The sequence below is a fragment of the Bombus pyrosoma genome, linkage group LG10 (assembly GCF_014825855.1).
Source record: "Bombus pyrosoma isolate SC7728 linkage group LG10, ASM1482585v1, whole genome shotgun sequence".
Classification (NCBI taxonomy): domain Eukaryota; kingdom Metazoa; phylum Arthropoda; class Insecta; order Hymenoptera; family Apidae; genus Bombus; species Bombus pyrosoma.
In genome coordinates this window covers 5,913,491-5,927,055 of record NC_057779.1, presented here as the reverse complement: position 1 = coordinate 5,927,055, position 13,565 = coordinate 5,913,491, and the positions used below count along the sequence as shown (strand labels likewise).

The 13,565-nt window shown below is 30.3% G+C and overlaps 4 protein-coding genes across 8 annotated transcripts in view; 2 read left to right on the top strand and 2 right to left on the bottom strand.

Moving 5' to 3' along the window:
- The window catches only part of LOC122571704 (tyrosine-protein kinase Src64B), an 84,310-nt gene extending 83,903 nt beyond the window's left edge, over positions 1-407 (bottom strand). For 2 of the 3 annotated variants that reach the window (XM_043735763.1, XM_043735765.1), the window contains exon 1: positions 178-407. The gene's annotated coding sequence lies outside the window, so the exon portion shown is untranslated. The remainder of the gene's footprint in view (positions 1-177) is intronic. The other variant, XM_043735767.1, reaches the window with a different exon arrangement.
- A 1,106-nt stretch (positions 408-1,513) lies between these two features.
- On the top strand, positions 1,514-4,546 carry LOC122571594 (ubiquitin-conjugating enzyme E2 variant 2). Its single transcript, XM_043735552.1, has 4 exons — positions 1,514-1,767; positions 2,197-2,339; positions 2,591-2,716; positions 2,781-4,546. Exons 1-4 carry the CDS (start codon positions 1,743-1,745, stop codon positions 2,919-2,921), a joined length of 435 nt encoding a protein of 144 aa, XP_043591487.1. The 5' UTR covers positions 1,514-1,742; the 3' UTR covers positions 2,922-4,546.
- Positions 4,547-4,628: 82 nt separating this feature from the next.
- Positions 4,629-7,297, bottom strand: LOC122571589 (cytochrome c1, heme protein, mitochondrial). Of its 2 annotated transcripts, XM_043735543.1 has the most exons (9): positions 7,261-7,297; positions 6,999-7,115; positions 6,382-6,432; positions 5,977-6,125; positions 5,780-5,912; positions 5,487-5,651; positions 5,235-5,348; positions 5,035-5,169; positions 4,629-4,949 (listed from the first exon to the last, which is right to left on the bottom strand). In XM_043735543.1, exons 2-9 carry the CDS (start codon positions 7,068-7,070, stop codon positions 4,836-4,838), a joined length of 933 nt encoding a protein of 310 aa, XP_043591478.1. In that variant the 5' UTR covers positions 7,071-7,115; positions 7,261-7,297; the 3' UTR covers positions 4,629-4,835. The 2 variants fall into 2 exon arrangements, with proteins under 2 accessions (XP_043591478.1, XP_043591479.1); XM_043735544.1 differs by lacking the exon at positions 7,261-7,297 and having other exon boundaries at positions 6,999-7,254.
- A 348-nt stretch (positions 7,298-7,645) lies between these two features.
- LOC122571586 (protein LSM14 homolog A) lies at positions 7,646-13,528 on the top strand. 2 transcript variants are annotated; one of them, XM_043735537.1, is made up of 7 exons: positions 7,646-7,868; positions 8,916-9,070; positions 9,208-9,394; positions 10,509-10,713; positions 10,831-11,112; positions 11,385-11,564; positions 11,662-13,528. In XM_043735537.1, the coding sequence occupies exons 1-7, from the start codon at positions 7,748-7,750 to the stop codon at positions 11,963-11,965; spliced, it is 1,434 nt and encodes a 477-aa protein (XP_043591472.1). In that variant the 5' UTR covers positions 7,646-7,747; the 3' UTR covers positions 11,966-13,528. The 2 variants fall into 2 exon arrangements, with proteins under 2 accessions (XP_043591472.1, XP_043591471.1); XM_043735536.1 differs by having other exon boundaries at positions 9,208-9,499.
- The last annotated feature ends 37 nt before the right edge of the window (positions 13,529-13,565 follow it).

Genomic DNA, 13,565 nt, shown 5'->3' with positions numbered 1-13,565 from the left:
ATGCTTTCGAATATAATATTCAGAGATTGCCACCAATGTGCGGAACTAAAGGTCAATGGCGTTCGTTTGTTTATTATGGTGAGCACTCCAATAGGTATACATATCTGTACGTATGTCAAACAGCACACACGGCTATCAGGGGAAACTTTTAATGCGAAAAATTCAAATTCTTTTTACCTGTGTTACAGCAGAAGTTTCGATGTTCTTCGAGTAATCCGCGTTCAATGGAATATTCAATGAAACATACAGCACATTTTAACACACGTCGGAACACACTGTGCGCAGCCAAGAGTCAACGAATGCACCACGAGCAGACTGACAGTTACCACGGGTTGTTCATTATTAGAAAATCTGTCTTGCAGGCTGCTCTTGCGCAGCCGGCGCGATACTACCGACTTCCTCCCCTCTACGAGCTGACGCCATTTGTACCAACCAACCTTCCTTCCCTATAGTATTCGTATTGTTCATAACCGTATCGACAAAATACGGAGCCCCGACTCTACGCACGAAATCCAATGTTTACAATAATATCTAATATTTATATCTACAGAATTTCGCAATATTGATGGCATAAATGAAGTTGGTTAATTGTACACGAAAAAGCAAGTGGAAAATATAGAATAAATTTTGGTCATTTGAGATTTCGTTTTCAAAAAAGTTAAATTTGAATATTTGTTTAGCATATGTGAATTTAGCTGATTACCATCTGAGTACAAGTAAACAATCAGCAGGAGATTATTCTACATGCAAAAATAAATGAAAAAAGTAAAATAACACTTTTCTGTTTAAGGCCTTGTTTTCAAAAAATTAAAATTTGAATGTGTTTAGTTAAGAATAGACCTGGTATACATGTACTTCATCGATTTTCAAATTTTATTTTCGCAGAAACGGAACAACCTATGAAGAAATTTTGTTCTATATTTTCGACTTACCACTTACATATTTTCATACGTAGACTAACCTCCTCTCCAGCCCGGAATTAACCAAGTTCAAGTATATGTATATATTCGATAAATTTTAAAACTCGATTTTCTCGAAAACGAAATATAAATAAAAAAACAAGCCTCAAATAAAAAAAATTTATTCCGTATTTCCGACTTACTTTTTCGTGTAGAATCATTCCTACCTATCTTATTTATACTATTAATACTGAAACATCTTGTATAAATTGTAATTTGAATATAAGCATCGGCCTATGAAATTTTATAATAAATTTCGATTAAAAAATTTGTAGATAATCTTCTTTATAATAAAAATCATTATTGATATATATTGATACTCTATCATTTTCTTTACATTTTTTATAGAAAATAATTTATATCAGTAGAAGGAATAAAATTCGTTTAAAATGATGGAACTGTCAAATTTTGTAATGTTACAATCATATGATTATAAATATCATAAATGTTGTGTTTCTAAATTTGGAAAATGAGAAAAATTGCCTCAGAGTTTATAAAAACAACGATAGTAATTACAAAATATGAAACTTATGATGCGATAATCCCGTCTAGAAAGTGAATAGTCTGTGGAAACAGACAACCTCACGGAGGTTGGCTGAATTTTCGCAAAGTGAATTTCACTTGAATATTAGGTATTATTTTCCTCGTCTTAGCTTTGGGTGATGAAAGATTCGCATTATAGTTGAATCGTATATTCTAAAGTGAATTCGTTTCGGGTACATTATTTGGTGTTATTTGCTATTCTTTAGAAAAATATACAGCGCTTCATAAAAATAAGATATCATGGCGGTACCTACTACCGGTGTAGGTAAGTATTTTATGTCTGTTTTACGGACCAAAGATGGGAACAACAAGTAGGTCTCGTACTTTTACAAATTTCAAGAGTTAAGATTAATAAATGGTATAAATAAAATATCGTTATGAAAATTACATCTACGAAATTTCGGTAAAATACAAGAGTAGACTTGTAATGTTATAATAAGTTATCACGCACAGTAAACGTGTATAAAACTAATCAATGATTCGTCAACGTTTCGAAAATATCAGTATTATTTTGTTTTTTTCATATATATAAAATTATATATATTGGCGAGGAGATTATGAAAATATGAACAAGAGGCAAGTTACCACTATGTCTAAAATCACAGAGTCATAACCTGTATTTGTTTCACTGGTTTTAATTAATAACATTTCGCTCATAGTTCCGTGGAAGATAACTTTAGTTTTATGTTTTTAGTTGTGCCTCGAAACTTTCGTTTATTAGAAGAATTAGAACAAGGTCAAAAAGGTGTAGGTGATGGTACAATCAGTTGGGGCTTGGAAAACGATGATGACATGACTCTTACGCATTGGACTGGAATGATAATTGGACCACCTAGAGTAATTTTTTCTAAGTTTTCAATTCTACTTCGATAAATTTATTTCAGTTATATTATTTTAATTATCTATGGAATATCTTTTTTGTTATTCTAAAATCTTTTCATGAATTTGTACTGTATAAATATAAATCAGAGAATTAACTATGTTAAAATAAAACTAATGAAACTGATAACTGTTATTATTAATAACAGGAAAATATTTTAATATCACTAACCAAATATGTTACTTATATAGTATATGACATTTTTTAGACACCATATGAAAATAGGATGTATAGTTTGAAAATTGATTGTGGTCAGAGATATCCAGATGATGCTCCCAATGTAAGATTTTTAAGCAGGATCAATATGAATTGTATCAACAGCACTACTGGTGCAGTAAGTATCGCTTTTTCTCAATTTCAATGAAATAGGAATATGTATTTGATTTTAAATTTTATAGGTTGATAACCGCAGTGTACCAGTACTTGCAAAGTGGCAACGAGAATATACGATTAAGACAGTTCTTCAAGAACTTCGCCGTTTAATGACATTGAAAGAAAATATGAAGTTGTCTCAGCCTCCAGAGGGTAGCACCTTTTAGCCTAACCACATGTAAACACAACACCTCTTCCTTTCTGCGGTAGCATGGGGCAAGATATAATAAAGGTACCAAATAATATTAAATGGGTGCCGAATAAAGACATATACTAAGAAGTGACATCTGTATAAAAAAAGCAAGGGGGATGATGACTATAAAAGTTGATTCAGTGTTTTCAATTTAGTAAAACATTTACTTACAAAATTCATAAATCATTTACTACTTATTATTTCTTAAACATGAAGCATATTTCATATACATAACATATATATGTATAACATAACATATATATACTTGTATGATATATATATATATGTTTATATGTGTAAAATTATTATTTTCATTTTAATATTTTAAAACCATGCACACATATTTAATTTAAGGAAATGCTGTTTCAGCTTTTTAAGTTAATACAATCTAAAACAAAAGTCATATTTTGATTCTTAAAACTGGAAACACAGACTGTGTAATAAAAGTAATAATCACTAAGAATAACTTATGCCTTCAAAGTTTTTTAAATGAAACAAAATTGCCTGAATGACATTTCAGTTTGTGCATAAGTGCCATTTCATGATTTGTGGAGGTGTCTCAGTAATTACTATTGTAGACAATTCTAAATTTTAATAATTTATATTTCTGTGTGCTCATTTTTATCAAGCCTTACTTTATTTCTTCTCTGTTAGTTGTTATTAAGATTTTAGCAAATAGCAGGTTGTTGAGATCAATATTTAATGTAATAACGTGCCTTTTTGTGCAAGTAGCATAAAAGTGAGCATATATTAAGCGTGTTTGGTTGAGACATCATCCAAGAACGGCCTCTTATTCTATAAAAAAAAGTATTTCTTATCTGATAAACAAATTATGTTACAATTGAAAATATAAAGTAATAACTTGATTTGTAATAACATGTGGTTAATGGTATAGTGTTTTGCATCATTGTATACATCAATTTATGAAGCATTAGATTAAAAATGCTTAATTTTCCATATATTCCACTATTTATATAATAGAAATATATTTTCAGTTTCTTCTTATCATTATAGTGCAGATATAGTGCAAACATGTATTATTTACTCTTTGATCAAAGCTTCATAATTGATGTATTAATAAAATCATACTTAACTTTTAATAAATATCCAAAGTACCATAAGTAGTTTTTCAACGATTAGGGAACCAGGTGTGAATGCTAGTGTAATTCTATCATGAATTGCCATGAACTATACCGTTCCCATAAAGTTGTATACAGAGGGGAAGAAAAGTTTTCCATAATTATGTTACATTTTAGAAAAAAAAGAGAGAGAGAAATATAATCATAAATTATTTCAAACATAATATAATTTTTTTAAATTTTATTGTCCAAATTGTAGAGATGTTGACCCTTACTTTTAAAGTAAATCCAAACCAAAGTATGAGATTTTTAACACAAGTCCACATTTATCGTGTAATATTATGAAATTCTCAACTATCTGAAACATTATACATACCTCTTCATTAGCTTTGCATTTCAGTATTACACTATAAGTAATGTAATAGTGTAATCCAATTCATACTAATAAAAATATTAAATAATTATTACTCCATGTCGATGAAGTCAAGCTTAAAAAAAAATAAACAAATTTCTTTAGAAATTATCTTTAAATCATTTTTTCATTCCTTATAATATTTATATTTAGGAAATTTTTTTGTTTAGGCAATGAATATACAATTAAATAAGTTTAACAATTTATTTCAATCTGACGATGACATTGATTGTAGTTATATGTACAAGGCAATTGACGTATTAAATAAACGTTTACAGTTACGTGCAATTATGTTTTTGCAACGTTCAAACAAGGTATAAAACTACATTCCAATATTGGAACCTAACATCGTCGGATCATTTTCGTCGAGCTAATATAGCTTTATAGGTGAAAGGCATTACTGTCGTTTATATCTCGGGGTGAAAAGTATTTTAGTATTTTTCAGAGTTGACCATTTAAGTCTCTTCCAATATATGACTAGTGGTAATGCTATTGCGCCCAAACCAATGACCTGCAAACGAGTAATAATTATGTAATTTTTAGATTAATAATAATTGGATATATTTCAACAAATATATATTAATATAAATTATTACCTTGATAGTCATTTTCTTTCTTTCATCAAATTCAGAATTTGATGTCCACATAAGAAATTCAACAACATCTTTTGCTACTTGAGAAGCACTTGCAGGAGTGCCATCTGTATATTCTAACACTTCATCATAGATAATCTAAAATATTATATAATTAATTTAGGAATCAATTTTATGTAAGTATCTTAATTGCATTGACTTACTTGTGGCATACCAACAGCTCCATTAACGAAGTAAGGATTGAAATATTGACCCTCTCTCATAGTAATGCCAGCTGGTGCATCACAGTACCCGGTTAACAATGAAAATATATAATTCTAGAATATAAAGTATGATTCATGTTTAAGAATACTCTTCTTCTAGAATATTAATAATTTGTTTCAAATAAAACTGATAAGACATATATAATATTCAATTTAGGAATTATGTAAGAAAATTTAATTTAATCAATTTACCTCTCCATTATGTGATGCATTAACAATGTATGTTAGGTCTGGTGGATAGGCACCATTATTTGCTGCTCTAGCAGCTTCTTCATTTGGATATGGAGATGGTATTGTATCAGATAATTTACCAGGACGCATGAAATAAGCTCCTGTATCATCAGGACCATCTTGAACCTATATTAGCAAATATATTTCTCAACGTATATTTTATTAATATTGTGCAATTAGCTTATTAATTTTTATTCCATGCTATTTAAATCTTTATACGTTTAATACTACTTTAACTGCCTAAAAGTATTTACCTGATATTCTTCTGCAATAGCTTTTACTTCTTCTTCTGTATGTGTAACACCCACAAGATGGCGAAAAGCCATAAATTGTAGACTATGACAGGCTGAACATACATTTTTATATACTTCCCAACCTCGTCGGAGACTAAATAACAAAAAATATATATATTTATAACTTATTGATTATCTTCTATAATACTTTTAATTACCTCTTATGATCTAGAGAAGAAAGCATTCCATAGAAACCCCATTTGTACGTTGGTGCATGTGCCACCTGATCAAAAGCTTTTACAGATTGATCCAAAGCATAAATTAATGCACTAATACCTCCAGCTGTTACTCCTAAACATGCTAACAGCTGTAATTATTTTAATTATATAAGTATTTTAAAATGGATCTTTACATTTCATATATGTATATATATATATGTAAGATATATATTACGATATTTAAATTATCTAAAACTTACTACAAAAATGTATACAAAAATGTATACATATATATATACATATATGTATATATATTCATATATTTAGTGAATTTATACTTTATTGGTTGTACATTAGGAATAAGGATAGGGATGCATCTTCAATTGATTAGACAAATACACATACCACTTTTCTACCTTTAGACCATTGGTTTGCAGTAGAGAAATTATGTACCTGCTAAATTAAAATTCAAATATCAAATAGAGTTTTCAGTCTGCAATACAATATTTCTTATTTTAAGCTTAATCAAATTTGTAACATATTTTGAAGTAGTAGATATTGACAGCTATTTCATACTAATTTTGCTATTATCTGTTTTAATTTGTTATGAAAGATATGTAGTTATTTAAATAATGTAATATTTCTAGTACTTTAAGTTATAAATTTGATTTTCTGAAACTACCCACATAATTTTAAGATATGTTTGGTCACAGCAACATCACAATTTTCTATGCTGATAACTATTACATAACATCGAATAAAATGTCTTCAAAATCTTGTTGAATTTATTATCCTGTTATAAAACATGCTTAATTAGAACTGGAAAGGTAACAGAGGATACGAAATTAAAGTATTTTCTAAGAAAAATGTCATAGCAGCCGACAAGCTGTATAGTTCGTCAAGAGATTCGTATTAGTTTCAATACATCAATATTATAAGAATGATAGGCAAATAAAGAATCATATTTTTCGAATAGACATATTAATATATCTGAAAACAGTTGACACTTTTAAATTACATACCTGGTTAAATAATGTTCCATAATTTGATTTCAAAAGACCGAATTTACAAACCCGACCCAATGAAGCCGCCATGTTGGCCAGAGGTACAATGTGCAAGATTCTTAGTCAATTAAATATCTGTACAATAAATAGATTATATGCTAGTGGAACAATAATTGCTCATATCGATTAAATTTTCCTATTGTCACACATAATTCTTGCATGCATTCACAAACTTTGTTCAGATAGAAAAGGCATACACTCAAAAGCCGTAGGTACTTACACAACTTTTAATATCTAAGGCGACTTTAATCAAGGATACCAATATAGTAAGATCAACTTTTAAACGGTTCCATCAGATATCTTTTTCTTTCGTGTACAATGTTTTTTTTTTACAAACATAATAAACATAAGCAATGCGTTTTCTTAGGTTTCGAAGATAACAATGTTTAATTTATAGCCACGAGTTATTTAAAACTCGTTTCAAATCGTTTATGGGTACAATATCGTACGAATAAAATATTTATTTACTTTTTTCGGTGATATCTCGTTGCCTTATATTTTTAATATTTTATTTATTTTTCAACTTGATTACATTTGAAATTTGTAAACTATTTGTAAATATATAGGGGGTGTGGCGCATGCGCAATTTCTGTTGGTAGACTTGGTAGTTCGCTGTCGACCATTGGTGTCAGCTGGTGGTTTCGTCAGATGGTATCGTGAATCCTGTAATATCACATCGATCATCGTGCAGAGGAAGGAGATTCAAGATGAGCGGAGGAATGCCAGAATTGGGCTCGAAGATTAGTTTAATATCGAAAGCAGATATTCGTTATGAGGGCCGACTTTTTACTGTTGATCCTCAAGAATGTACGATTGCTCTAGCTAATGGTGAGTCTGAAATCAAGATGGATACCGAAATCAGTTTTGCCGCTGTTTCATTTCCCGGCTATCTTGTTTTAATAAGCGTCATTCTTCATATTCGACTATCGTTTTGTTTTACCTCCTTGTGTCCCGTTTACGTATCTTCTACGAAAATTTCATGATTCTTGTGTATTTGTTGTATTCGAAAACGTTTGTGGAACAGTCGGTATTTGATTCATCCGGTAAAACTTTGATGCAAAACAACCGGGGTCACCCGTCACTTATAACGGGTGTTTTGTACTTTATTTGAATGTATACTTTGAAATTTACTCGATTATTTGACATAGTTTTACTTCTAATAAATATATCAAACATTCACAGAGCACTCTTAAATTTATAACAAATTATACTTAGGTACAAAAAAGTAGAAACAAATCTGTGTCAGATAATATTATTCAAATGAATAGTTGTACATTTTATTTTGTATTTCAGAGCAATAATTAAAATTTTAGGAGATCTTACATAATAATCGCATATTTAATTTTGTAATATTTCTTTATTTAATGTTACTATGTTGGACTTCCTTCCTATAGCTTTAAATTGAAATGGAAGAAACATATAGAATTTAAACCCTAAAATATCTATTCGATTAGGATTCAATATTTTCAATGATAATATAACTGCTATTATGTTTACGTGGAGTTTGAAAGCCGTTACTTATAATCTACCATTGTATGGGATGTTTGTGTTCTATACTTGCCCTGTTTATGTCTTATGTCCTTCCTTTTTTCTGTCATATTACAGAGCTGTTCTAATAAATCGTTAAAATTTAAATTGTATGATATGGTTTCAATTTATCATATTATTGAATTTTAATTTTCATCTGTATTATTATATTAGATATATTAGATTAGATTATATTAGATATCTTCATTTTATATTTAATTTTATAATTATATAATTATGACAATTACCTTTGAAATTAATTAATAATAAAAATGTAATAAATGAATATCTTATTTCATTTATTTGATTCTTTAAAATATGTAATATTTTATTTTTTTCACAATATAGTACGTTCTTTTGGCACTGAAGATAGAGAAACTCAACTTCCAGTGGCTCCACAAAATCAAGTATATGAATATATTCTATTCCGTGGTTCAGATATTAAAGATATTAGAGTTGTCAACAATGTCAGTTCTATTCCAAATGATCCAGCCATTGTGCAGGTAATTATAACTTATGTATTTTTCTCTTTTAATATTTTTCAAATGAAATTTTAATAGGTAATATTAAACCTAAATAATGAAGGGCAGGTCAGTATTATCTATAATGCTGATTGCTAAATAATTCTGGTTATTTATAGATGACGGTACAACCGTCTATGAGCCAGCAATCATACCAGCCACAACCTAGTTATGCTCATCCAATGATGGGCCCAATGGGTGGACAATATGGAACACCCTATGGCATGACAATGGGCACCATGGGACCTGTAATGGGAATGCCAACTTCTGCTAGAGATCCTCGTGGACCAATAAATAAACAGCCAAGTGAGTTGAGCTTGGGCTCTGCTGAACCCAATGCCATCTCTATCCCAAACTCACTACCGACGGCCAATGTCGACCCATTACCAAAAGACCAATCTCTGGAAGATGGTAAACTGTTTTTGCTATGAACTATCCCTTGCCAATGGCATGCTTGCTGCTTCTCTGGTAATGCTTGCTAACTTCACTTGTAATATTATTGTCTTTCCTTCCTTGTTTTACTGTGTTTCTTCTTTTAATTGCTTATCTATCATTGCTTATGCTGTGTGACATACATTTTTATTATGACTTGATTTGCATTTGAATTTTATATTGTCAATCTTTTTGGATGATTTTGATCGAATGCTTTGAGTGCATTTGATCTCATATCTATTAATATTTTTATACATATATAAGAATATATGTATAGTTATTTATTACAAATTTTTAATATTATTTTGATATAATGTTTTGTTTAATATTATCTGTTATAATAATTACGCTTTTATATTAATGTTTGCTTTCTTATGTTAGTACTGTTCATTTTTAAAAATATTTATTTAAGCAATAACAAATAATTTAATGTTATCTACATTATTATTTAATGTGTATAATTTTTTAAGTTAATACAAATATTTAATATTATATTGACAATAAATATTTAAGATAATGAAATAATAGTATTCCAGTTTCAATATTTGAATTGATTTGTTGATATATTTGTGGCTTATAAGATATATTTATATGCACATGAGTTTTGATAGCTTTTTATATTTTGACAATGCATGACAATTTCTTTATTGCGTTTATAATTTATAATTTTACCCTAAGAATATGCATTTGATTTTCATTTAAATAGCGTTAGAAGCATTATGCACTAGCAAGTAACATGATAGCAAGAACAGTTGAAATTTCAGGTAGAAATCGTTTTATAAGATTAGTTTTTATGCAATGTATGTTTAATGTAGTACTTTGCAATCATACTTCAATTAGAGCTAGAATTGGAAATTTAATACATATTTTAAATATTCCATATATTATATCACGTTTAAATAAATATTTGACCTCGAAATTCTTATTCGTAGTATTGCTCACATGGTATAGGATATAACATGCACGTTTTTCCATCTTACCTTCACAGGTGTATTAGATCTGATTAGTGGAGGTTCACGATCAACAACTCCAACTTCCTCTTTATTGACGCGAAAGAGTCCAACTATGGATCAGGGTATCCAGGTGGGCCATCAACAACAGCAACAGCAACAACAGCAGAGTGGAAATGTCGGCAAGCTTGGTGAAAAGACGAATATGCGAACTATTCAACCTGCTCGGCGCGATCACGATAGGTAATAAATATTACAATATATCTATATTTGAACGTCAAAAAACTAAACTTTACTTAAATCAACTTAAATTAACTGTTGTTAGTATTCCTAGATACATTTATATATTCTTATTTCCAGCCATAGCGGCAATAAAACGGGAGGCACTGTATCGCAATATAACGAAGGAAAGCGTGATACAATGAAACAAGATGGTCAACTGCAAGGACAAGGTAGTCATAATCAAGGTGGTCGAGGAAATCGTGGTGGATGGATGAATCGTGGAAACATGCGTGGAAGAGGAAGAGGTCGCGGTGGTTTTAGAAATCAGCCTGGTAATGCTGGTGCCAAACCCAAGAATACACTGAAATTCGATAATGATTATGACTTTGAACAAGCCAATACTGAGTTCGAGGAATTGAGGTATGTATTCTAGATAAACACATACATATATATATAGTATATAGCATGGTACTGCCGGATTCTTTTCAAGTATGTTTGAAACGACGTACGTGGATACCATGCAAAATCAATGATATGCGTCTTTAAAACAATATATTTTTATTATAATATCCTTTGTTTACGCAACGCATCAACATATCCATTATCTGTAGACTATAAATAGATATAAACTTGTCTACTTAAAAGATAATTGAAAATGAATTAAAATTTACTTCTTGTACGATGTATTTTAGATCTCAGTTAGCAAAAACGAAAATTGATGCTGGTGCTGATAACGAAAAGAAGGATGATAGTGGTAACGAAACAGGAGCCGGTGAAGGAGAACCCGAGGAAGAACCTGAGATAGTTCATTATGACAAGTCAAAATCTTTCTTCGATAATATTAGTTGTGAAGCTGTTGAGAGGAGTAAAGGGTAAATTGACGAATTTTCAATTTAATAATATATAGTTTAAAGTTTTATGATTAAAATTTATATAAGAAATCGTATGAATTATTATTTTTTATTTCAGACGATTCCAACGTACGGACTGGAGGACAGAGCGTAAATTGAACTCTGAAACATTTGGTGTAGCGTCAACGAGACGTGGTGGTTTTCGTGGACGCGGTTACTATAATCGTGGAATGGGAGGCATGTATCGAGGTGGTGGTGGTGCAGGTGGTTCTGGCTTCCGAGGTGGTTATAGAGGTTCCAGAGGTGGAAATCGTAAACCCGCTAATCAGCAGCAACAGAATAATCCTGGCAGTCAAAATCGTACGACCAACGAACAATCTACTACTCAGTCGCAGCAGAATAGTCGCGTTGTATCTTTCTGAATGAACAATGCACTATTATATGTATAAGTATTCACTCTAGATTAAGATTTTTACGATACATGCTCTGCCCTTATGGACTGATTTGAATCGAGTCTAAAATTGATTCAATGACTCAAAGGAACAAAAGAAAAAAGGAAAGAAGTTATTTAAGAAAACTTTACCGTGAATTTTTTGAATTGTCATGCAGGAACGTAGGAGACTAATCAATGCTTTGCAGATCCTGCGTTTAGAGTTTCTGGACAAATAATCTTGTTGTTACAAGTAGTTAATTTTCGAAAACTCGATATTCAAAACCATTATGTCCTACGAATTAAGGAATCGTCGAATGCTTCTGAATGTAATTAAGTACAATACACGCCAGACGGTAGAATATTTGCAAAGGAATGTATACAAAGCAACAAGTTTTAAATTTTCTGTTAATCTTTTTTTTTGAACATTATTAATTTATTCGACAAGCATGCAACTACGATTAAGTGAACAATAAGAATGTAATGGAAACTTTTGTAATACAACGTAAAAGAGTAGCACGAAACGATTTCAAGAAAGGTGGCGAAGACGAAGAAGAAGATGACTAATTAATTTTTCGTGTTGCATGTGTTGCGATGTTTTTGAAACAAAACACATAAAACACTAACTGTTCTTTACAGATTTTTTGTGAGTAAAAAATGAAACAAAGGAAGATTAGAAAAGGAAGAAATGGAGGAATATGCATAAAATTGCAGAGTAGAATAGGACAATATATTATGGTTATTTGGAACAGTCAAAACTTTATTTATTTATAATGACCGTGTATGCGAATTAAGCTGGAATAATTATTTTACTCACATATTTACCAGGGGGTTTTGATTTTCGAACAGGAACGTTGAATTGTTCCTTATATAAAGAAAAAAAGAAAAAAAAAAGATTGATTTTGTATGATTCATAGAGATACGCGTGCGCATGCGAAGCCGAATCGTACATCGATTGTATTGACTATTAGTTTTTGAAATATTGAACGTAGTATGCTAGTGAAAGAGAAAATGTGAGTGCGAATGCCTTCTTGTAATTCGACTGCGTTTAATAGCTCCGAATTTCGAAGAAATCGTTTGATGTACGAGAACGTTCTCGTGCTGATCGCGGATAGCGTTGCGAGAGTAAGACTCTGAAAACATGATAATGTCCTTAACAATATAAGACGCAAACAAAAAACAAAGGCAGAATAAGTATATTATTTGCGACTGTTATTTTCTTATGGCTCATATGGAGTCCCGAGCGTATACAGATATATACATACATAACATGAGATTTAGTTACATATAAATCGAAAATCTCCATAAGCTACCAGTAAAGTTGCAAAGTAAAGTAAAACTACAAAAAAATTATAAAGCATATATGAATAAAGATAAGTAAAATAAGAAGGAATATGGGGAAAGAAAAAATATAACTTTTAAGTTTTATGCATTGCGTGTGTAAAGAAATGCACAGTACATGCGGTTTTCCGATGAAGAATTTTTGTTTTGTACAGCGGATATTGTGATTCCCAATGCTGAATAATACTGAAGTAATAAAATAATGTTTGTTGTACTCTTTAAGCCCACTAATTATTTCAAGAGATTTGTTC

What these genes read in the sequence shown, in the direction of transcription:
- LOC122571594 (XM_043735552.1), top strand. Translation starts at nt 1,743, where the DNA reads ATGGCGGTACCTACTACCGGTGTAG. An exon ending in GGTACCTACTACCGGTGTAG is followed by an intron (nt 1,768 to 2,196) that starts GTAAGTATTTTA and finishes TTATGTTTTTAG; the next exon opens with TTGTGCCTCGAAACTTTCGT. An exon ending in TGATAATTGGACCACCTAGA is followed by an intron (nt 2,340 to 2,590) that starts GTAATTTTTTCT and finishes GACATTTTTTAG; the next exon opens with ACACCATATGAAAATAGGAT.
- LOC122571589 (XM_043735543.1), bottom strand. Translation starts at nt 7,070, where the DNA reads ATGGCGGCTTCATTGGGTCGGGTTTGTAAATTCGGTCTTTTGAAATCA. An exon ending in GGTCTAAAGGTAGAAAAGTG is followed by an intron (nt 6,126 to 6,381) that starts GTATGTGTATTT and finishes AAATAATTACAG; the next exon opens with CTGTTAGCATGTTTAGGAGT. An exon ending in CTATTGCAGAAGAATATCAG is followed by an intron (nt 5,652 to 5,779) that starts GTAAATACTTTT and finishes TTGCTAATATAG; the next exon opens with GTTCAAGATGGTCCTGATGA.
- LOC122571586 (XM_043735536.1), top strand. Translation starts at nt 7,748, where the DNA reads ATGAGCGGAGGAATGCCAGAATTGGGCTCGAAGATTAGTTTAATATCG. An exon ending in GCTCGGCGCGATCACGATAG is followed by an intron (nt 10,714 to 10,830) that starts GTAATAAATATT and finishes TCTTATTTCCAG; the next exon opens with CCATAGCGGCAATAAAACGG. An exon ending in ACTGAGTTCGAGGAATTGAG is followed by an intron (nt 11,113 to 11,384) that starts GTATGTATTCTA and finishes GATGTATTTTAG; the next exon opens with ATCTCAGTTAGCAAAAACGA.